Source organism: Hyperolius riggenbachi, chromosome 10 (assembly GCF_040937935.1).
Source record: "Hyperolius riggenbachi isolate aHypRig1 chromosome 10, aHypRig1.pri, whole genome shotgun sequence".
In the NCBI taxonomy this organism is placed as follows: domain Eukaryota; kingdom Metazoa; phylum Chordata; class Amphibia; order Anura; family Hyperoliidae; genus Hyperolius; species Hyperolius riggenbachi.
In genome coordinates this window covers 12,260,576-12,284,210 of record NC_090655.1, presented here as the reverse complement: position 1 = coordinate 12,284,210, position 23,635 = coordinate 12,260,576, and the positions used below count along the sequence as shown (strand labels likewise).

General features: G+C 47.7%; 2 protein-coding genes across 4 annotated transcripts in view; one reads left to right on the top strand and one right to left on the bottom strand.

Annotated features, from left to right (window-relative positions):
* The window catches only part of ALDH18A1 (aldehyde dehydrogenase 18 family member A1), a 53,207-nt gene extending 48,085 nt beyond the window's left edge, over positions 1 to 5,122 (bottom strand). For both annotated transcript variants that reach the window (XM_068257756.1, XM_068257757.1), the window contains exons 1-2: positions 5,030 to 5,122; positions 7 to 104 (exon numbers count right to left, since the gene is read on the bottom strand). In XM_068257756.1, coding sequence (XP_068113857.1) covers positions 7 to 103 — 97 coding nt within the window. In that variant the 5' untranslated portion in view covers position 104; positions 5,030 to 5,122. The remainder of the gene's footprint in view (positions 1 to 6; positions 105 to 5,029) is intronic.
* A 90-nt stretch (positions 5,123 to 5,212) lies between these two features.
* The window catches only part of ENTPD1 (ectonucleoside triphosphate diphosphohydrolase 1), a 206,353-nt gene continuing 187,930 nt past the window's right edge, over positions 5,213 to 23,635 (top strand). The window contains exons 1-2 of one of the 2 annotated variants that reach the window (XM_068255123.1): positions 5,213 to 5,280; positions 15,452 to 15,543. In XM_068255123.1, coding sequence (XP_068111224.1) covers positions 5,270 to 5,280; positions 15,452 to 15,543 — 103 coding nt within the window. In that variant the 5' untranslated portion in view covers positions 5,213 to 5,269. Of the gene's footprint in view, positions 5,281 to 15,274; positions 15,358 to 15,451; positions 15,544 to 23,635 lie in introns of those variants that run through there. The other variant, XM_068255122.1, reaches the window with a different exon arrangement.

Here is a 23,635-nt window from a genome sequence, read left to right as displayed (position 1 = left end):
ACTTACATTTGGGATGAGAAGTGGCGGCCGCGGTCCAGAGGCGGGAGAGGAGGCAGCGAGCGTTGGTGCACCCGCGGGTGCTCAGAGACACCCGGCACAGCATTCTGCAAAAGAGAAGACGCCAGGTTATCTCACACTGACTATAAACGTGGAAAAACTGCCGACTCGCGCAATCCTCAGCCCCTCCCTCTCATGCTGCCTGTCACTAACAACCAGGGATCACTGTGCAAACACAGACAATCTGGCCACGCCCCCACAGTCTGCTGTGTCTGAGGATCAAGAGAACCCGTCTCAGTTCATCTGTCATAGTCCCAGCTGCTCATATGTCTGCATTCACTAGAACGGTACAATATTTTCCTCAGATGCAATCAGGTTTGTGGGATCAGAAGTAACCTGAAGGTAATTATCGATTGTTCAGGTCAATTACGGCACTTTCTCTTTTGAGACACGATCGTAGAATCCAACATCCTGATCGAACAAATTCTGCATTCCAATCAAGCACAGAATCGTTTCAGGTTGATTTTCTCCACACACTGCATGGCTTTCTGTACAATTCGATCTAATTATCGCATCTGAGGAAAATATTGTACCGTTATTGGGCACCTGTAGATAATCAATATCTTCCTGATCAGTCATTTGCCAGCTTCCCTCACAATATTACATCAGATTTTAGCAAAAATCTTACCTAATATTTTTATCACAACCAGTGCTAACTTCATATTGCCCAACCCAGAACAGATCTAATCCCCCCCTCGCTCTCTGTAGTCCAGGAGCAAACTCATCCTAGTGATTTGCGTGTCATTTTGCGGTTCCCATCGCTCTGTGATCGCATTTGCATTTTCCGTGTGCGATTTTCAGCATTCATTTGTGATTTTCCAGATTGTTGGGAACAAGCATCATGCAGAGAAAAAAAGGCTGTCCAATTTAAAGTCGTAAAAAAACAAAAACAAAAAAACAAATACGCACCAATGGAACACAAGCAGATGCAGAAAACCTCAGTGAGCAGCAAAAGTGTGATCCCTGCCTAAAGCCTGGTACACACTTTCAATTAAGATTGGTCAATCGCTGAGCAATTTTAGCACCTCCATGTAGTATGAGAGCCAAGAGACTGAATACTGTAAGCAGACTGTAGGTAAGCTCTTATACTACATGGAGTTGGTAAAACTGGTCAGTGATTGGCCAATCATCATTAAAAGTGTATTCCAGGCTTTACTTTTCAGGAAGGATTAAGCACCTGCAATAAATTGTTCTTTTTAGCCGCAATTTCACTTTTTTTTGTTTTGATTCGCAGCATACAGATGTACGAGAAATCATCTTTGTTTTTTTCTGAATCTGTGGGTTCATTGTACAATCACAATCTTGGCACAAGGCCTGCATCAATCTGGGATAAACGCGGAGTTCCCCGTTACTTATGCAAAACAATGATCAAACTTTCACCCAACAAGTTTGTTCACTTCACCCAGGAGGTGAAAGTCATGTCTAATAATTCCCCGAACAACACAGCCGCTGGCTAAATGAAACCGCTGAATACACGCTTAGATTTGCTAAACCCGGCTTCTGATACCCAGGAAAGGATGATCTTCTAATTAAAGGTTCAGGAAAGAACCGCACACCGTAGTGTGGGGGTGCTGGTGCAGGATTCCCAGGCAACAGAAATCCAGTATTCGAAGGAACAAAATGCCAGTTTTGTTCCATCATACACACATACAATTTTCATCTGAACAAAAGGGCCGACGATCGTTTCGGGTCAACAGGCTCCTCTTTTCAAGGCATAAGACATGTAAAGGTTTCTCCTGTCTTATGCATTGACAAAGGGGACCCTGCTGGCCCCAAAATGATCGCCGGCCCTTTCGGTCAGATGAAAATTGCATGTGTGTGATGGAACAAGGAAACTGGCATTTTGCTTCTAAAAGTCTGTGTGCTAACTCCTCCTTCGAATACCAGCTAATTACGGTAACGTTATGCTCATCTCTTATAGTCTATAGAAACACACAGCACTTCTAAAGCAGCCCATACATGAATAGTCTTGCCCAATTCGACATTCAAATGTCCAATTGGGATAAAAACGGTGCCTCCCCCCCCCCCCCTCCCTTACATTGCTTAGATCGTCTGGCAGACAACATCCCATGATCAGGATAGTCAGCAATTGAACCGCAATATCGGTCATAATGTTGCTCGAATAGCGAATGGGTAGCTTAAGAAACAAATTAAAATATATCCACCACTAATCCATATAAATAACCAACCCAGAACAAGTAAAAAAAAAAAAATAAGGAGATAAAAACAAATACATAAAAAGCCTATAAACATTTACAATATTTCTGCAAAGTTATTCAAATAAGCATAATCAAAAAAAATTGTTGCGCTAGTGAAAGCCAACACTAAATAAGCTATTTCTTTTTAAACTAAAGTGCCAAAATATTTCGCAATAACTTTTACTTACCTCTGGGGCACAGAGCAGAATCTGAACCGCCTGACCCAGACTGCAGATGTAAGCTTCAGTAAAAAGCACCATCAGCCGCCCCCCCCCCCCTCCCGAGAGGTAATGGCAGGGGCGTAGCAATAGGGGGTGCAGCGGTAGCGACCGCATCGGGGCCCTTGGGCCAGAGGGGCCCCGAAGGGCCCTCCCTCAACTACAGTATTAGTTCTCTATTGCTCCTGTGCTCATAATAATCACTTCTATATATACATTGAGTAGTGGTAAACATTAACAAGCTCTTCCCCATCCCCTTCTTGCACCTCTGACACTGTAGTTGCCATTGGCAGGTTTTGGTGCGCCGTATCAATTGTTATGTATAGAGTGCCTGGGGGGGCCCCATTGTAAAACTCGCATCGGGGCCCACAGCTCCTTAGCTACGCCACTGGGTAATGGAACTGGCCACGTGCTGAATGGATGAACCATTATGTAGCAGCCAATGGGATGAGGAGCAGCAGTGATGAAGACACACAGAGCTGATGAAACATCAGGCATGATTGCAGGACAGCGTGCAAACTGCCACATAGTAAATAAAAGACAGCAAAAAGCAGCAAATCAGATAGGTTTCTGCTTCTGCCTGTCTATAGAACTTTGCATCATGTATTTCTCTGTCCACATTTTATACTTAATCAGTTTATGTTCTACATAACAGCAAAGAAATAAAAGAAAGTTGAAAAAGTGGAAAGGATGAAAAGTTGCCCAAAGTAGATACAATTGTGGAATTTACATTTCTGAAAAGCAAAATCAAACCAAAGAGGGGTTGGACTAACTCTGCTAGTTACCAACACCTGTTTTTTCCAAGAATACTCCATGGATTTTTTAAATAAAAAAAGATAAGTTGATTGTTTTTGAGAATTGTTAAAACTTTTTTGACAAAGAAAAGAAAGCTGAAAACGTGAGGAATACGTCCCCCAGTCTGCCACGTCGTCAGTCACAGAACTCTGCAGCCTCCCCAGACACAGAAGCCGGCAGACAGTGTCAGATTTCAGAAGCTGAAGAACGCTTGTGTCCGAGTTTGTGCGGAAGACGCATCACCAACAATGTACAGTATAGTTCCCCGATCTTTCCCCACAGCTCTAAAGCCTTCTACACATGTTGGATAAAAGTTGTTTGAAACGTCTGACAGATATCGGACGCCAATCAGTATATAAAAAAAAAAAGAAAAAACGGCCCGGTGGATCAACTCTGGTGACTACTGCCCAGGTATCGTGCAGTCGGCCGGTGTCTATAATATCAAACAATATTTTTCCGGAGCATTCACGCATGTCTTGAAAAGTAATTGTTTGGAATATCGCCGTGTGAATAATGTTGTTCAAACGACTTGTTTCTTTTTGCCAGGTAATGTGGTTTGACGATGTCGCTCGTTCGTGTGCGTCGACTTCAGGCGTGTATACACAACTTGAGGCTCCAGCGTTCTATCCCACCCAGGACGCATACATCCAAAAACAGCGCCGGGAAGTTTGGGAGCAGGGTGAAGACAAAAAACAGCTCACCCTATTCCTACAACAGGGGGGAAAATGAGTTGAACTTACCCGGGGCTTCTAATGGTCCCCCACAGACATCCTGTGCCCACACAGCCGCTCACCGATACTCCGGCCCAGCAAAGACCATACTGGGCCTGCGCAGGAAGCTCCTGGTGACATCAGCAGGAGTGAGGACATGGCAACACAGGCGCACTGGTTTTCAGACTTTAAAGTCTGAAATTCCAGAAGTGTACCGGAGGCGGGGCCGGAGCATCGGTGAATAGCTGCGGGGGAACACAGGATGTCTGCAGGGGACCATTAGAAGCCCCGGGTAATTTCAACTCTTCCCCGACCCCCCTACAGTAGTCCTTTAAATTATTGCGGAGTGTGTGTGCAAACTGTAAAGCTATGTAACCTCAAAGAATAAACGTTACCTGAAATGAGAGGTGTGGGGGGGGGGGGGGGTTGATGGTTGGGGGCAATGATTGAATATGGGGGTCAATTATAGTGTCTGGTGGGCAAACGATGGCATCAGGGGAGCAACGGTGGAATTGAGTTGGACAATAATGGTATCTGGGGAAACAATTATGGAGTTTAGGGGAGCAATGATGGTATCTGTGGGAGCAAAGATGTTATCTGAGGGGCAAAGATAGTCTGGGGGGAGGGGGGGGGGGGCAAAGATGGTGTCTGAGGGGCAAAGATGTTATCTGAAAGGGGGGGGGGGGGTGTCCAAGATGTTATCTGAGGGGCAACGATGGATCTGGGGGGCAAAGAAGGTATCTAAGGGGAGCAAAGATGTTATCTGAGGGGCAACGATGGATCTGGGGAGCAAAGATGGTATCTGAGAGGAGAAAATATGTTATCTAGGGGGGGGGGGCAATGATGATATCTGGGGGAAAAATGATGGAATTTAGGGGAGCAATGATACTATCTGGGGGAGCAATGGTGATATCTGGGGGCACAGGGCAGGACTGGTAGAAAAGTTTAGCCCATGCCACATTGCACACCTCATGCTGATGACAGAGGCAGACCCCACAGCTCAGTAGGAATCAGGGCCCTCGCTCCGCCCCCCTATATGCCCCCACCTTACCTTGCACGACCCCCTGCTGTCCGCAGATAAGGTGACACCAGCCCCGCACGCTACACTCCCCCGGCTGGAAGAGGCCGCTGCGCAGGCGCGGGACACGACTTAGCACGCAGCGCGCATGCGCGGAAGCATTTCTGCACGCGTTCACTGCGAGTCAGTCCTGTGCGCATGCGCGGTGCCCATGTGTGGAGGCCGGGGAGGGACGCGCCGACAGTTGTTTGGAGCGCGCTCCCGCGGAGGATTATGTCTTGTGTGTGAGGAGACTTTATAGAAATCATCCTATCTGATTATATTATGTATTTATATCTCTGTGCTCAGTCTGCTGGCTGCTCTGCCCTCATCAATAATGTATAGAGGCTGCACTGCGGACAATGGAGCCATTTGTGAGGATGTATTTAAAGGGTCCACATTAGTCATGAAGTGGCCATAAATATAAATGGTTTCTGTACAAATCCGTCTGCAGTTCCAGGCTATAGTGCAGATTATCTCTCAGTCTGCAGCCAGTTAGGAACTTCCATCACTGCCAAAAAGCCCAAATGGCTTTTCATCGTAACCATGGCGACAGTACTGTGTTTGGCGTACTATTACCAGGAGGGTTGGTGCAAGGCAGTAGCTTTGGACCAGTTCCCACAGCCAGCAGCTCGTTTAGGTGCGGCCAAACGATTCTCTGCTACCGCGCAGAAAAGCATTTGATATTACTGCTGATTTGTCATTGCGTTTGACCCTGGGGAGATGGGCTGCAGAGGCGTATCTAGAGGGGTACAGGCATAGCTCGTGCCATGGGCGCCAAAGCACCAAGGGCGCCATGCCTGCTCCTGTGCTGCACCCTCTTGCCTGCCTCATACCTCCCCATCACTCAGACATCAGATCAGATTAATTCTGTCATCTGGGAAACATGGCTACTTATGTATATAGAGCGCACTTAGCTTATTCTTAAAAAAAACAAAGAGGGAATAAGAAGAGAGATTCCCAGATAAGTAATTTCAGCATCATTCCAAACCAATAAACACAGGCAACCATGTTACATGTACACAAGAAAGGATGCTGTCTTTAGAGGGGAGTTGGGCTCCTACCGGGGTGCAATTTCTGTGTTTGCCATAGGCTCTATATGACCCAGATACGCCCCTGATGGGCTGTAACCACAAACGCCACCAAAAGCTACATGTAGCGTTAGGGAAATCTCAATAGCCCTGCCTAAATGACGGTAAACAACACGAGATGAACGCCTCCATTTAATCTCAATCACCATGCAATCAGGACACGGTGGAACCCGAGCGGTAGATGCTGGAGACACGGGCCCATAGGCAATTCACTTTTTCTCCTGTCATATTTTGAGACCTGTCAAAAAAATGTCTTTTAAATCACCGGAAAGCAAGAAAATACTAAGGCCCCGTTCACACTGCACGTTTTGTTGTCCAGTTTTCAACAACACGTGCAATATGTGTTTTGTGAGGTCCATAAAAAAAATCGATGGTTTTCTATGGACCTTGTTCACATGAGCGCGTTCCATCTGTACGCGTTTTTGACATGCATTGATGCATGCATTTCTGTGCATGGCGCACAGAAATGCACGCCAAAGCACGGGCTAGTTGAAAACAACAAAAACACAGGAACATCAGGAGCCCAGTATCGTGTGATAACTTCACTCAATATGGTCAATATTCAGAAAAAAGAATTATACTCACAAGTGTGGGTTGCTTATAAAGAGCAACCACCTCCAAAGCATGTGGAGAAGTACCGTCTCCACTCGGCCTTTTTTTGGTCGCTGCTCCTGAAAAAGGCGTCCTACGTGAAAGTAGGGACGCTGCCCCTAGCTGGAATACTAGGGTCACAGATAGTTATGTACAGCAAAAGGAGGCGCCCATAAGATGTATATAGATCAAATATTTATATATATGCAGTAGGGTATTGTACCGTGTTAGCCATCAGTAAAAGCAAGAAGTTATAAATCAGGATGATACCATTTATTGGCTAACTACAAATGAATAAGAATAAACAAGCTTTCGGCCTTGCAGCCTTCGTCAGGTTTACATCCTGTTAGTTTGCAAGCTGGTGGTACAGACAGCTTATATACATGCAACATCAAAAGGGAAAACAGATATTTTTTTTCAAGCATAAATACGTCATTAAGATGCCTTAAAGGGAAGGTTCAGGGAGGGTGGGGAAAAATAAAAATCAATTTCCACTTACCTGGGGCCTTCTCCAGCCCGTGGCAGGCAGGAGGTGCCCTCGCCGCCGCTCCGCAGGCTCCCGGTGGCCGACCCGACCTGGCCAGGCCGGCTGCCAGGTCGGGCTCTTCTGCGCTCCAAGTCCTTGTACTTCTGCGTCCCACGCCGGCGCTCTGACGTCATCGGACGTCCGCCGGGCTGTACTGCGCATGCGCAGAACTACTGCGCATGCGCAGTACAGCCCGGCGGACGTCCGATGACGTCAGAGCGCCGGCGTGGGACGCAGAAGTACAAGGACTTGGAGCGCAGAAGAGCCCGACCTGGCAGCCGGCCAGGTCGGGTCGGCCACCGGAGACCACTGGGAGCCTGCGGAGCGGCGGCGAGGGCACCTCCTGCCTGCCACGGGCTGGAGGAAGCCCCAGGTAAGTGGAAATTGATTTTTATTTTTTCTCCACCCTCCCTGAACCTTCCCTTTAATACAAACAGACCATCTAAATGGGGTAAGATAAGGATCCTTGTTTACTCCATTGCTCACAGACCTGGTATTAGGATTGACCCAGAGGTATCGTAAATTCTTAGTTCACAAGTTCAGCTAGGGTGGCTGAGACAGTTCATATATCATCAATCTCATACCAATATAGAAAGTTGTTGTCCTTATTCAAACCCTTCTGCACAGCTTTGAACCAATTTATAAATTTTGTTTCTGCTATTAATGCAATATATGTTTAGTGACTAGGTAAGAAAAAAATACTCTGATCTGCTACTACAATTGGAGACAATTGTATAAGAATATAACAATTTATTTGATTAGCACCTTGACAACGCGTTTCGCGACATAAGTCGCTTCCTCAGGTCATGTAAAGTGCTCTATTACAGCAATGAAAAATCCGGGCGCCAAAGCAAATCAAGTCAATCACTCAATCTGAAAAACATGTACAAATGCATGCAAACGAATGCACGTTTTTTTTCTGCACGTTTTTGAAATGTTTCTGTGCCAGGACAATGTGAACGAGGCCTTAATACAATTTTGATAGTACTATTTCACCTACGATTGGGAAATTTCAATTGCAAACTGCTGAAAAGTTATTCTAAATAGAAGATGAAAAATGATCTCCTAGGAGAAAACGCAGTAGAAAAAGTTAATAAAGGGGGGGGGGGGGCAGCACATGTGATTGCGGGGGGAGGGTAGAGCTGTGGGGGGCCCTAACTCTTACCTTCCCTTCCTCCCATACAGGGGACTGTACTTCACATCAGGTGTTTTGTGGCTGCACTTGTTACGGGTGTGAAGCTCATGATGGTCACACTGGTTTTATGACCCTTGTGAGATGGGCCTCCAGGCTGGGAGGGTCACCAGGGGGAGGCAAGGGAAAGGGGGGGGGGGGAACATTGGGGAGCCCATCAAAGCCTTGCTGGGGGGCGGGGCGCCATGAATTGTAGCTATGCCACTGCAGGGACGCATGCCGGAAGCCCTCCATCTGAACAGACCCTAATGCTACGTACACACTTGTGATAACGATCGTTTACAAGGAACGATAATTACCAGACGAACAATATTATAACGGTTGGAATGCAACGATGGGATACAGCAATCATCATATTAACGACTGTTCTCGCAGAAAAGAACGATCAGAGGGAAATGTTGCGTATATTTTTATATTTAAAAAAAACACAAACATGAGGTTACAATAGATAAAAATCTATAATAGTTAAAGAGACTCTGTACTGTGAAAATCTTACATAAATAAACGTACCAGCCTGTTTGTTGTCTTCTCCTAGCCCCCTCTGTGACATTTTCGTCGCTCCACGCTGCTTTCCTGGTGATAAAATCACAGTTTTATTCATTGTTTTTGTAAACAATGAAGATGTTCACCAAACAGGAAATACATCCTCAGAGCAGGTGCCTGTTTGCAGAAGCTCCTCTCAAATGTGACTTTGTGTGATTGATTGCTGTAATGTTACTCCCACGTGTTGCCTTGGCTGCTTGTCTGAGTTGTGCACTGATCTCTCTGCACTGACAGCTGTTTGAAATGTCTCAGCTCCACGAGCCTTGCAGAGATGCTGGCTGTGAGCAGAGACAAGCCTGTGACTCATACACACACACAGGAGAGCCTGCAGGGGGTGTGCATAACTTCTCCCTATCACAGCAGAGAGAGTGCATTCCTCTTTGTCTCGACAAGGCTTGACAAGAAAAGAAGATTAGATCTATTACAGAGACAGACAGTGCAACTAGAAAAGGCTGCAGTAATCCAGACCACATTAGAACAGGTATAGGAACTTATAGGATAGAAGAAATAAGGCTGAAAATGTTGTTACAGAGTCTGTTTAACTTGAAAACAGAGTTTATGTAAAATTTATAATGTAACGATTGTTACGGGCCTCCCTACACAGGAAGTACGGAAGCTGGGCAAAATCCAACGCAGGCGCATTGGCCCTTGTAACGATCGTGCTCGGCAGATAACTGTACACACTATAGTTTTGTAACGATTGTCGTTCAATATGATCCATCCTGTAAGATTTTTCCATCGTGCCGATATCGTTCGTCCGTCGTTGTACTTAACCACCCTGGCGTTCTATTGTTTGCGCCAGGGTGGTGGCGCAGCAGTATTTTTTGCATTTTTTTTTTAACCATGTAGCTAGCCTAGGGCTAGCTACATGATTCCTCCCTCCCTGCGGCATCCCTCCCACCCCTCCGATCGCCGCCAGCGATCAAGCCCATCCGAAAATCCCGTTCTGAACGGGATTTCCTTTAAGGCTTCCCCCGTCGCCATGGCACTGATTAGCCAGGCTGCGCAGGGGTCTCGGGGGGGGGGGGGGGGGGTGTTACGCAGTGAGTAGCGGCGAATCGGCGGCGAGCGGCGGCGATTGTCCCGAACACGCAGCTAGCAAAGTGCTAGCTGCGTGTTTTGTAAAATTTTTTACGAAAATCGGCCCACCAGGGCCTGAGCGGTGCCCTGCGGCGGTTATGGACGAGCTGAGCTCGTCCGTGACGCCCAGGAGGTTAATGATCGTTTGGTAAAGTTCTTTACCTGATTGTCGGCAGACCGATCATTAAGCTGCTGTTTCAAACAACCATAGTCGCCAGTGTGTACGTAGCATAAGTTATGTGTTTTCAGCACACAAATCCCTTTCCACTACAAAATGTCCTATTGCATGTGTTTTTTCTGCGGGTAGGAACACACTAGGCAGTGCGTGAAAGTTTGTGTTTTGATGCCTAGGCATTTGTGCGTTTTTCTTGTGTTTTGTGTGCGTTTGCGTTTCTTATATATAAATCACATATGTGTTTTTTTATATGCATTTTATGCTAATCACTAGGAGGTCAACAGGAAGCGGAAATACATTGACAAACGCCTAAAAAATGCACTAAAACGCAATACCGCTGCCTCATCATTGACATTCATTATGTGCGTTTTAGATGCGTTTTGGAAAAATATGCAGCAGGTCCTGCGTTTTCAAAAAACGCACATTGCAGAATGCAAACATATGCGTCTTTCCATGCGGCCCATTGACTTGCATTATGTGCGTTTTCGCTGCTTTTTCTGCAATGCCAGCGTTTCTGCCTAGTGTGTTCCTACCCTTAGTTTGTTTGTATGCGTTTTTGCATGTGTTGCATTTTCTTCCTACTATGGGCTCTTCTACTTATTTATCACCTGATTGATAAAAATAACCTTTCAGCACATTTACAAGCAAAATAATCACTCAGGCCTTGTTCACATTGCGTTTGGCTCGCGTGTTTTTGAGGAGGTTTTTTTTTCCGATTCCCAGCGCTTGGATGGGCGATTTGTTTTTTGTGCTTAGCGGTTTTCTAAGCGTTTTTTCCGAGTGGTTTTGTAATTCACTCCCTGACGCAAGTCAGGAAGGGAAATCCTTGACCCGGAAAAGAATAGATACAATGGCTATCATTCATAAAAGAGCTGTCGGTAAGGGGAATCAGTGCGGGAAAACACCGATGCCGGTATTTTAGACTTCTGGGTTGGCATTCATAAAAAAGTATCCCTGTGCGGTAGCAGTGCGGAGATTCCCCGAACTAGGCAGGCGGTAGGCAGGCGGGGACACGGAAGCTGCAGAGTTGAGACATTTCTCCGTGTTCCGCTCTGCTGCAGCTGCCTGGGAGGTCTCAGTGTCTCCATTCACTTAACATTGTTATTGCCACATCAGAGGGAGCGGTACTTCCCGACCTCACACCGCTTGCGGTGATCTTCATGAATGAACATTTTGCTACATTTGTTCCGATAATCACAGCACAAGGCGGTGATTTATCACTCTGCTCGGTAGTGTCATTTTTTCATGCGGAAAGAGGCTTTATGAATGCTGACTTTGCTAAGTGGTCGGGAAAGTCAGCTGTTTTAAGCATTTCCGCATGCAAAAATGCTTTATGAATGATAGCCAATATATTTATTCTTAAAAATTGCTCCTATACTTTCCATTGAGGCGGAATTGCCTAAAAAATGGTCCATGCACCGCAACCCGCGCTTATATGAACCTTCTCATAGACATTCATTGTCCACGCGGTCGGGGGGCGTTTTTAAAAACCACATGCGGGCTAAAAAAAGCCAAAAACGCCTGCAGTGTGAACAAACCCTCAAAGTTGTTCCTGATTTACTTCATTTCAATATTACCTTTCTTACCTTAATTATATAATACTAGTAGGCCTAAGGGCCTGTACACACTGCTGCGCTTGCGCTGCGTTTTTAAAATCGCAAGATCTTTTGAAAAATAATGAAAATCGTGATGACCTGTACACACTGGTGCAATCGGGTTTTAGAAAAACGCAATCGCAGTGCCTGCTGCGCATGAAAAAACGCATGAAAAAATGCAATGCAATTCCATTGCGTTTTTCAGAAGTCAGTATCCCAGAAGACTTTGCAATTTCCTGATTCCTGTTGAAATGTAAACTAGGAAAAAAACAAAGGATTCTTTAGCCAATCAGCAATTACAAGAAAACCGCAAACGCAACAAAAACGCAGGCAAAAGCACATGTGATGCGTTTTTAAAATTATATGCACTTGCGATTTTAAAAACGATTGTAATGGTATCCAGCGCTCACCAAAATATATAGATAGTGTAAAACCCCAAATTAATGGAGGAGCCTGAAGAGTAATTAAAGGTTATCTTCAGCAAAAGGACTGTCTCACTTAGTTTCAATAAACACTTCAATATTTATTTAATAGATATCTGCATACAAAACCCCCCATTAACCCCCATAAAACCGAGCCTAAGAGTATATACCAGCCTAGCATACACAGCCGGCCGTGTCACTCACGCTGCACAGCCAAACAACAACACTCAATCACAGAGCATGCGTTTTTCAGTGTGTACAGGTCCTTATTTAGCCCGTTAATATATCTGTGTCGCAACCCCCTCCCCTCCTGCTCCTGTGACGGCCACATAGTCAGCGAGCACATGTTTTCCCCGCGCACATGCCCACCTGACTTCCTGCTCCCCCTGTCCCAATGGCTGTCCGTGCTGCACATGCCCACCTGACTTCCTGCTCCCCCTGTCCCAACGGCTGTCCGTGCTGCACATGCCCACCTGACTTCCTGCTCCCCCTGTCCCAACGGCTGTCCGTGCTGCACATGCCCACCTGACTTCCTGCTCCCCCTGTCCCAACGGCTGTCCGTGCTGCACATGCCCACCTGACTTCCTGCTCCCCCTGTCCCAACGGCTGTCCGTGCTGCACATGCCCACCTGACTTCCTGCTCCCCCTGTCCTAACGGCTGTCCGTGCTGCACATGCCCACCTGACTTCCTGCTCCCCCTGTCCCAACGGCTGTCCGTGCTGCACATGCCCACCTGACTTCCTGCTCCCCCTGTCCCAACGGCTGTCCGTGCTGCACATGCCCACCTGACTTCCTGCTCCCCCTGTCCCAACGGCTGTCCGTGCTGCACATGCCCACCTGACTTCCTGCTCCCCCTGTCCCAACGGCTGTCCGTGCTGCACATGCCCACCTGACTTCCTGCTCCCCCTGTCCCAACGGCTGTCCGTGCTGCACATGCCCACCTGACTTCCTGCTCCCCCTGTCCCAACGGCTGTCCGTGCTGCACATGCCCACCTGACTTCCTGCTCCCCCTGTCCCAACGGCTGTCCGTGCTGCACATGCCCACCTGACTTCCTGCTCCCCCTTTCCCAACGGCTGTCCGTGCTGCACATGCCCACCTGACTTCCTGCTCCCCCTGTCCCAACGGCTGTCCGTGCTGCACATGCCCACCTGACTTCCTGCTCCCCCTCTCCCAACGGCTGTCCGTGCTGCACATGCCCACCTGACTTCCTGCTCCCCCTCTCCCAACGGCTGTCCGTGCTGCACATGCCCACCTGACTTCCTGCTCCCCCTGTCCCAACGGCTGTCCGTGCTGCACATGCCCACCTGACTTCCTGCTCCCCCTGTCCCAACGGCTGTCCGTGCTGCACATGCCCACCTGACTTCCTGCTCCCCCTGTCCCAACGGCTGTCCGTGCTGCACATGCCCACCTGACTTCCTGCTCCCCCTGTCCCAACGGCTGTCCGTGCTGCACATGCGCAGTAGCGCAAACACACTGACTCATTGACACTTGTAGATTATTATATTGGATTTTTGCTCTTTGGGAGCTTAAAAAAGTAACAAAGGAAAGGTGAAAACAGAGTGAGGGCTGGTGCACACCAAGAGCGCTTCTAAAAGGCACTTGGCTAATGTATTTGGATGGGATGGAGCACAACAGAGCGATGAGCTTTTTTCCTAAACACAAACGTGGGTACTGCAGCATTTTGCCTGATTTCTGAGGTGATTCAGCCTCAAGTATAGGAAAGTGGAAAATCTCTCAGGGCCCTTTTCCACTACCAATCGCTAGCGTTCGTGCTAAACACTAGCGATTGCAATTCAGCAAAAGTCCAAAATTTCCCAGCGATTTCCCAATGTTTGCGCGTTTGCACTGCATAGCAAAATCGCAGCAAAAATCGTTCCACGGCGCGATCGCGATTTAGTGAAAAACGAATCACGGTAGTGGAAATGACCTACCGCGATTCCGTTGTTATTTATCAAACTGCAGCGATTTTAAAATCACTAGGGGTTTGTGATTTTGCGATTCAGCAATCACAAACGCTCTAGTGGAAAAGGGCCCTGAAAAGTGCTAGATCAGTGCGATTTTCCAAGTGTTTTTTGTTACAGAAGCTGTTCAGTTCCAGCTCTACTGTAACAAAAATAAAAAAAAAAACACTACACCAAAACGCTCCAAAAATCGCTAGGCATGATCAGAAAATCGCTAGGCACATGCCTAGAATCGCCTAGGAAAATCACTTCAAAAAGCCTTGAGCGTTTGCGATTAGGCTAGCGCTTTTTAGTGTGCACTGGCCTGAAAACAGGAGAAAAGGCTTTGTGAGCCACACCCTATGCGATTCTACCTAGGACAATGTCTATCTCTTTTTCCCCTACAAATCGCATAGAACTACTGTACTCGAGCCTTTTCCATTGAAATACATTATACGCAAATCACAAATGCATCTGGAAAGTTTCTGCACGCCGTTTCTTCATGCATGCGAAATCAGCATAGCATGGAAACTATGCCATATGCTTTCATATTCCGTGCGTTCTAACGCAAATTCGTTTGCGCAAAAAACTGAAAAAGTGATGTAGTGGAAATGGGGCCTCAGGAAATCTTGGAAAGCGGGATTGTCTGTTCTGTCTGCTTTAAAAGATAAGCAACAGCATAATAACCTTTAAAGAAAAATAAAAAAATAAAACATTTCTTTGTTACAGCTAATACAAATCCTGCCATAAATCTGCAGTATGTCTACTTCCTGCTTTCACGGAAGCAGGCATATTGTTAACATCCTTACCAATGAGCTGCTCTGCCAATGCAGCCAGCTGACACAGCTGAGAGATCAAATTACAATTGTGAGGAGACATTAGACAGGTTCTTCTCTCTAAATACGTACTGTGTGCATTTCTCTCTGTTTTCCTTCTGTCCTGCGCAAGAGTTCAGGTCCACTTTAAGAAAAAGCTAGCAGCCTAGCAGCCAAGTCAAATTTTAGCCCCACCCCTAGTCAGTTGGGAGTGGGACCCTCCTATTATTGTCTGTGCTAGGCTTGTGTCTTTCCAAACTAGAGTCATGTGACCCTGATCAGATCACCACCAGTTCCCAGCCAGCCCAGCTAGTAGCAGGTACAAGAGATGCAGCAGAATGGTGGAGAGAGGTCAGAGTTACCCCAGCACTGCCCATTCTCACATTTGCAGGTTGTGGAATTACTCCCTGACCAATCTGGCTAAACTTCTGTGGTTTCTTTCAAGGGTTAAAAGATCCCCACATCTGTACCGTCTGCGCAGCCAATCAGAATTCAGAGAAATCGCAGTATATAGCCCATCTGCCTTCAGGGAAGCAGGTATGTGCGTATAGAATGTTGCCATGACGTTATTTACATATATTGAATGTTTTTACAGCACACAGTACTGGTTATTGTTATTATTATTAACTTATAAATCTTGAGGGTGCTTTCACACTGGGGTGGTGCTGTATTTTTACCGCACCCCAATGAAAGTCTACGGGGCCGGTCATACCGTTGTGGCGCGGCGTAATATGACAGAAGTGACGTTTTTGCTGCATACCTGACGCAAGGACAGATCTACGTTGCCGTGTGGCGGATCGGAAGTTGTGTACGTTTGTGGCGATGCAGGGTTTTTTAAAAATGTGCATGATGGCTTTGTGGCGCATGTGCGGAATCGTAATTTTACAATACGCTTCTGTATTTCCGAAACAGGAAGTGAGCGTCACTTCCTGTTTGGCTGTCAGCCAGAAGGGGATTACCTCCTGTTTTTGGTGGTGTCATCCCTGGACCACACCGTACCGCTAACGCCAGCCGGTAGTCTGAAAGCGGCCTGAAGGCTATAAGGCCTTCACTGCTGAATATTCAGACCAGACACTGTATTTGTCTTAAAGGACAACTAAACTAAGAGTGATATGGAGGCTGCCATATTTATTTGCTTTTAAACAATACCAGTTGCTGACAGCCCTGCTGATCTATTTGGCTGCAGTAGTGTCTAAATTACACCAGAAACAAGCATGCAGCTAATCTTGTCAGATCTGACAATATTGTCAGAACCCCCTGATCTGCTGCATGCTTGTTCAGGGGCTATGGCTAAATGTAAGCAACTGGTATTGTTTAAAGGACAACTGAAGAGAGAGCTATATGGAGGCTGCCATGTATATTTCCTTTTAAGCAATCCTAGTTGCTTGGCTGCCTTGCTGATCCTCTGCCTCAATACTTTTAGCCATAGACCCTGAACAAGCATGCGGCAGATCAGGTGTTTCTGACATTATTGTTAGATCTGACAAGATTAGCTGCATGCTTCAGAATCAGAATCAGAATCCATTTATTTCGCCAAGCATGATTTGGGTCATGCCCGGAATTGGTTTTAGCAGCACAGAACACCTTAGACTTGTTCACATAGACACACTGACAGTAGAAGAAAGCAGTAATACAGCAAAAAATCAAAGTAATCATAAAAAACAACATGACAGTAAGCAACTCATCAGCAGATACAGAGACATTTCAGGAGGAGCAGCACAGAGAGAAGTAGAACATTAGTATTAACACTGGTGTCAGACTACGTAGATGCCTCCCTGGGTGGCGGGGGACCCCGAAGGGCTCGTACAGAGTTCAAGAGTCTCACTGCTGTGGGGAAAAAAGTGTCCCTGTGTCTTGATGTCTTGGTGGGGATGGCCCGGAATCTGCGCCCCAACGGGAGCCATTGGAAGAAGCGATGGCCTGGGTGCGTCGAGTCGTTTGCAATCCTTGTTGCTCTGGAACACATCCTGGCCTCATGAATTAGATCCAGTGGGGGAAGGGGCTTCCCGATTATTTTCTCTGCAGTTCTGATGACCCTCTGGATTTTGTATCTGTCGCTGGTTGTGGCCCCAGTGTACCAGACGAGGATGGAGGAGCAGAGGACAGACTCGATCGTGGCAGAGTAGAAGGACTTTAGGAGTTCGTGGGCCATGCCAAACTTTTTTAGTTGCCGCAGGAAGAAGAGTCTCTGCTGGGCCTTCTTTTGGGTTGAGATGGTGTTGGCTTTCCAGTTCAGATCGTCCGTGATGGTCGTGCCCAGGAGACGGACACTGGAGACTCTACTGACTTCGGACCCATTTATATGGATCGGGCGGGGGGTGGTGGTGCTCCGCCTTCTGAAGTCAATAACCATTTCCACAGTTTTGGTATTATTGAGCACTAGCTTGTTTTCCTTGCACCAGTGGCTGATTCTTTCCACCTCCTGGAGGTAGGCCCGTTCATCGTTGTTCCTAACAAGGCCAACAATTGTGGTATCATCTGCGAATTTGATGACTTTGACGGAGTTCTCTTTGGATGTGCAGTTGTTGGTGTATAGTGAAAACAGAAAAGGTGACAGGACACATCCCTGTGGGGCTTGTTTCTAGTGTTATTCACACACCACTGTAGCCAAATAGATCAACTGGACTGCCGGGTAACTGGTATTGTTTAGAAGGAAATAACAGTTGTATTTGTCTGTCCGGGTCTACTGCTCATGTACGGGAGGTCCACGCATGCGCAGAAGACCCAGACTGGATGCGACTGACCTGTTACTGAGGCTGATCGCGGCTGAACGGCAGAGGACGGGAGGACGGGGTGGGACTCAGACGGGTTTATGCTGCTGGAGGAAGGAGCAGGTGAGTATCAAATCTTCTTTTTACAACAGCTCTGGTATACTTCAAAGAGGCCCAGTTACCTATAGCAGAATGCAGTACATTATCCAGGATAGCCTCGTTTACTGTAATTTTTTTTGTTTCAGCATCATAAACACTCCCTATGTGTATGTATTGCTGTATATTGGTATGTAGCCCCGCCTTCCCAGTAATGTTTAGCTATGCGAAATTCTCCCAGAGCATTCTGGGAGACCAGGTGTTATTTCTACTGGCTTCGGAACATGAGTTCCTCTTGCTTTACAACAAGCGCTAATGACAGATCTTAAACCAAAATTTGAAGCGGTGACGCGCAGCGAGAAATCTCAATCTAAACAACTAACGCATCCCGTTCTGCCGATTATTGAGTTAAAAAAAAAAAAAAATTGGATAATGATTTTTTTTTCACTGTTCCCTGACCGACGCAGTTGAAATCTACGTCCTGCATGTGGCAGCGTGGATCTGGCAGGACGTAGATTTCAACAATGGTCGCCGTGCAGTCACGCTGCTCCTGCCGACCCTGCCGCTCTCTCCCAGGCGCGATACACTCGCTCGGCTGTCTCTATGACGACAGAGCTCTGTTAGCCTGTCAGAAGCTGCTTTCATTGGCTTACATTGATTGACAGGGTCAGGAGCCAATGATGGCGGCTCCTGACCGGCGCACAGCGCTCTGCCGTCCTAGAGACGACTGTTTAGAATGTGCGTTCTTTTCTGCCTGTGTTCATGGGATTTGTAACGATTGTTTGTGTGTATTGGAATCAGGCGATAACCTCATTTGTTTCTGTGCGCACATGATTAGAATATTGTTTCATTTCGAATGATTATGACTTAAAGAGAGTCTGAAGCGAGAATAAATCTCGCTTCAGAGCTCATATTCAGCAGAGGCATGTGTGCCCCTGCTAAACCGCCGCTATCGCGCCGCTAAATGGGGGTCCCTTACCTCACAAATCCCCTCCGTGCAGTGAGGGATCACTTCCGGATTGAGGCAGGGCTAACCGCCGCAGCCCTGCCCCACGCGCGTCTGTCAGCGCGTATCTCCGTCTCTCCCCCGCCCCTCTGTCTTCCTTCGCGGCGATGCGCTGCTGATAGACGGCGCTGAGAGGCAGGGCTGCAGCCGTTAGCCCTGCCTCAAGAGCAGCAAAATCGGTCGTTGATTTTGCGGGGGGGGGGGGGGGGTGTTGGGGGTGAAGGGACCCCCGTTTAGCCGCGGGATAGCGGCGGTTTAGCAGGGGCACGCATGCCCCTGCAGAATATACAGTGGTGTGAAAAACTATTTGCCCCCTTCCTGATTTCTTATTCTTTTGCATGTTTGTCACACTTAAATGTTTCTGCTCATCATAAACCATTAACTATTAGTCAAAGATAACATAATTGAACACAAAATGCAGTTTTAAATGATGGTTTTTTATTATTTAGTGAGGAAAAAAAACTCCAAATCTACATGGCCCTGTGTGAAAAAGTGATTGCCCCCCTTTTTAAAAAATAACTTAACTGTGGTTTATCACACCTGAGTTCATTTTCTGTAGTCACCCCTAGGCCTGATTACTGCCACACTTGTTTCAATCAATAAATCACTTAAATAGGAGCTATCTGACACAGAGAAGTAGACCAAAAGCACCTCAAAAGCTAGACATCATGCCAAGATCCAAAGAAATTCAGGAACAAATGAGAACTAAGTACTGTAATTGAGATCTATCAGTCTGGTAAAGGTTAAAAAGCCATTTCTAAAGCTTTGGGACTCCAGCGAACCACAGTGAGAACCATTCTCCACAAATGGCAAACACATGGAACAGTGATGAACCTTCCCAGGAGTGACCAGCTGACCAATATTACCCCAAGAGCGCAGAGAAAACTCATCCGAGAGGCCACAAAAGACCCCAGGACAACATCTAAAGAACTGCAGGCCTCACTTGCCTCAATTAAGGTCAGTGTTCACGACTCCACCATAAGAAAGAGACTGGGCAAAAATGGTCTGCATGGCAGATATCCAAGGCGCAAACCACTTTTAAGCAAAAAGAACATTAAGGCTTGTCTCAATTTCGCTAAAAAAACATCTCAATGATTGGCAAGACTTTTGGGAAAATACCTTGTGGACCGACGAGACAAAAGTTGAACTTTTTGGAAGGTGCGTGTCCCGTTACATCTGGCGTAGAAGTAACACAGCATTTCAGCAAAAGAACCCCATGCTAACAGTAAAATATGGTGGTGGTAGTGTGATGGTCTGGGGTTGTTTTGCTGCTTCAGGACCTCGAAGGCTTGCTGTGATAGATGGAACCATGAATTCTACTGTCTACCAAAAAATCCTGAAGGAGAATGTCCGGCCATCTGTTCGTCAACTCAAGCTGAAGCGATCTTGGGTGCTGCAGCAGGACAATGACCCAAAACACACCAGCAAATTAACCTCTGAATGGCTGAAGAAAAACAAAATGAAGACTTTGGAGTGGCCTAGTCAAAGTCCTGACCTGAATCCTATTGAGATGTTGTGGCATGACCTTAAAAAGGTGGTTCATGCTAGAAAACCCTGAAATAAAGCTGAATTAAAACAATTCTGCAAAGATGAGTGGGCCAAAATTCCTCCAGAGCTCTGTAAAAGACTCGTTGCAAGTTATCGCAAACGCTTGATTGCAGTTATTGCTGCTAAGGGTGGCCCAACCAGTTATTAGGGTCAGGGGGCAATTTCTTTTTCACACAGGGCCATGTAGGTTTTGAGTTTTTTTTCTCACTAAATAATAAAAACCATCATTTAAAACTGCATTTTGTGTTCAATTATGTTATCTTTGACTAATAGTTAACGGTTTTTGATGAGCAGAAACATTTAAGTGTGACAAACATGCAAAAGAATAAGAAATCAGGAACGGGGCAAATAGTTTTTCACACCACTGTAAGCACTGAAGCGAGATTTATTCTCGCTTCAGTGTCTCTCTTTAAGGGATTTCGTGGGATAGTTTATTTTTTTTTGTTTGAGTGTAGAATTGATATTGTGTGTTGGGGGCTTCAAACGATCATTATCTAATGTGTGTACTTTGCTTTGGGTGTCTCTCACCCGAGAGGCTACAGGCCGTTAATTTACCACTTGTCAGCTGTTCCCGTGCAGCGGCCGGGAGCCTACTAGAGCATGAACCGTGGAGAAGCCAGCCGGGTGCTTGCTAGTGCATGAACCGTAGAGAAGCCAGGCAGGCGCTTGCTAGTGAATGAACCATGGAGAAGCCAGCCGGGTGCTTGCTAGTGCATGAACCGTAGAGAAGCCAGGCAGGCGCTTGCTAGTGCATGAACCGTGGAGAAGCCAGCCGGGTGCTTGCTAGTGCATGAACCGTAGAGAAGCCAGCCGGGCGCTTGCTAGTGCATGAACCGTGGAGAAGCCAGCCGGGTGCTTGCTAGTGTATGAACCGTAGAGAAGCCAGCCGGGCGCTTGCTAGTGCATGGACCGTAGAGAAGCCAGCCGGGCGCTTGCTAGTGCATGGACCGTAGAGAAGCCAGCCGGGCACTTGCTAGTGCGTGGACCGTAGAGAAGCCAGCCGGGCACTTGCTAGTGCGTGGACCGTAGAGAAGCCAGCCGGGCACTTGCTAGTGCATGGACCGTAGAGAAGCCAGCCGGGCACTTGCTAGTGCATGGACCGTGGAGAAGCAGCACTTGTATTGAGACGCATTTAAATATAGTTGAACTCACGGTTTCTTGGTGCTGGGTAACCGCACCATGTGTCTCCAGTGGTGGCTGCAGCTTCAATTTTTTCTTTTTGGGGGGTGGGGGCAGCACAAAGGGGGCACATTGGCTGTCTGGTTGGGCCCATTTAATTGATCAATATCAATGTTTGTATGGTGAGCTTCAGATATTTTTTGCCTAAGTCCAATATAACCCTCTTCCCCCTTTTGGGGCTAATCGGTCCATGCCTCATACTAAGGGTTTGTCGCCGTCCTCTGGATCAGCAGGGATATGTGAGGGAGCAGGCTGGTGTTGTACCTTCCTCTGGATCAGCAGGGATATGTGAGTGCACAGGCTGGTGTTGTGCCTTTCTCTGGATCAGCAGGGATATGTGAGGGTGCAGGCTGGTGTTGTGCCTTTCTCTGGATCAGCAGGGATATGTGAGGGAGCAGGCTGGTGTTGTGCCTTCCTCTGGATCAGCAGGGATATGTGAGGCAGCAGGCTAGTGTTGTGCCTTCCTCTGGATCAGCAGGGATATGTGAGGGGACAGGCTGGTGTTGTGCCTTCCTCTGGATCAGCAGGGATATGTGAGGGTGCAGGCTGGTGTTGTGTCTTCCTCTGGATCAGCAGGGATATGTGAGGGAGCAGGCTGGTGTTGTGCCTTCCTCTGGATCAGCAGGGATATGTGAGGGAGCAGGCTGGTGTTGTATCTTCCTCTGGATCAGCAGGGATGTGTGAGGGAGCAGGCTGGTGTTGTGCCTTCCTCTGGATCAGCAGGGATATGTGAGGGAGCAGGCTGGTGTTGTGCCTTCCTCTGGATCAGCAGGGATATGTGAGGGAGCAGGCTGGTGTTGTGCCTTCCTCTGGATCAGCAGGGATATGTGAGGAAGCAGGCTGGTGTTGTACCTTCCTCTGGATCAGCAGGGATATGTGAGGGAGCAGGCTGGTGTTGTGCCTTCCTCTGGATCAGCAGGGATATGTGAGGGAGCAGGCTGGTGTTGTGCCTTCCTCTGGATCATCAGGGATATGTGAGGGTGCAGGCTGGTGTTGTACCTTCCTCTGGATCAGCAGGGATATGTGAGGGAGCAGGCTGGTGTTGTACCTTCCTCTGGATCAGCAGGGATATGTGAGGGAGCAGGCTGGTGTTGTGCCTTCCTCTGGATCAGCAGGGATATGTGAGGGAGCAGGCTGGTGTTGTGCCTTCCTCTGGATCAGCAGGGATATGTGAGGGTGCAGGCTGGTGTTGTACCTTCCTCTGGATCAGCAGGGATATGTGAGGGAGCAGGCTGGTGTTGTACCTTCCTCTGGATCAGCAGGGATATGTGAGGGAGCAGGCTGGTGTTGTGCCTTCCTCTGGATCAGCAGGGATATGTGAGGGAGCAGGCTGGTGTTGTGCCTTCCTCTGGATCAGCAGGGATATGTGGGGGACGGGCTGGTGTTGTGCCTTCCTCTGGATCAGCAGGGATATGTGAGGGAGCAGGCTTGTGTTGTGCCTTCCTCTGGATCAGCAGGGATATGTGGGGCAGCAGGCTGGTGTTGTGCCTTCCTCTGGATCAGCAGGGATATGTGAGGGTGCAGGCTGGTGTTGTGCCTTCCTCTGGATCAGCAAGGATATGTGAGGGTGCAGGCTGGTGCTGTGCCTTCCTCTGGATTAGCAGGGATATGTGAGGGAGCAGGCTGGTGTTGTACCTTCCTCTGGGTCAGCAGGGATATGTGAGGGAGCAGGCTGGTGTTGTGCCTTCCTCTGGATCAGCAGGGATATGTGAGGGTGCAGGCTGGTGTTGTACCTTCCTCTGGATCAGCAGGGATATGTGAGGGAGCAGGCTGGTGTTGTGCCTTCCTCTGGATCAGCAGGGATATGTGAGGGAGCAGGCTGGTGTTGTGCCTTCCTCTGGATCAGCAGGGATATGTGAGGGTGCGGGCTGGTGTTGTACCTTCCTCTGGATCAGCAGGGATATGTGAGGGAGCAGGCTGGTGTTGTGCCTTCCTCTGGATCAGCAGGGATATGTGAGGGTTCAGGCTGGTGTTGTACCTTCCTCTGGATCAGCAGGGATATGTGGGGCAGCAGGCTGGTGTTGTGCCTTCCTCTGGATCAGCAGGGATATGTGAGGGAGCAGGCTGGTGTTGTATCTTCCTCTGGATC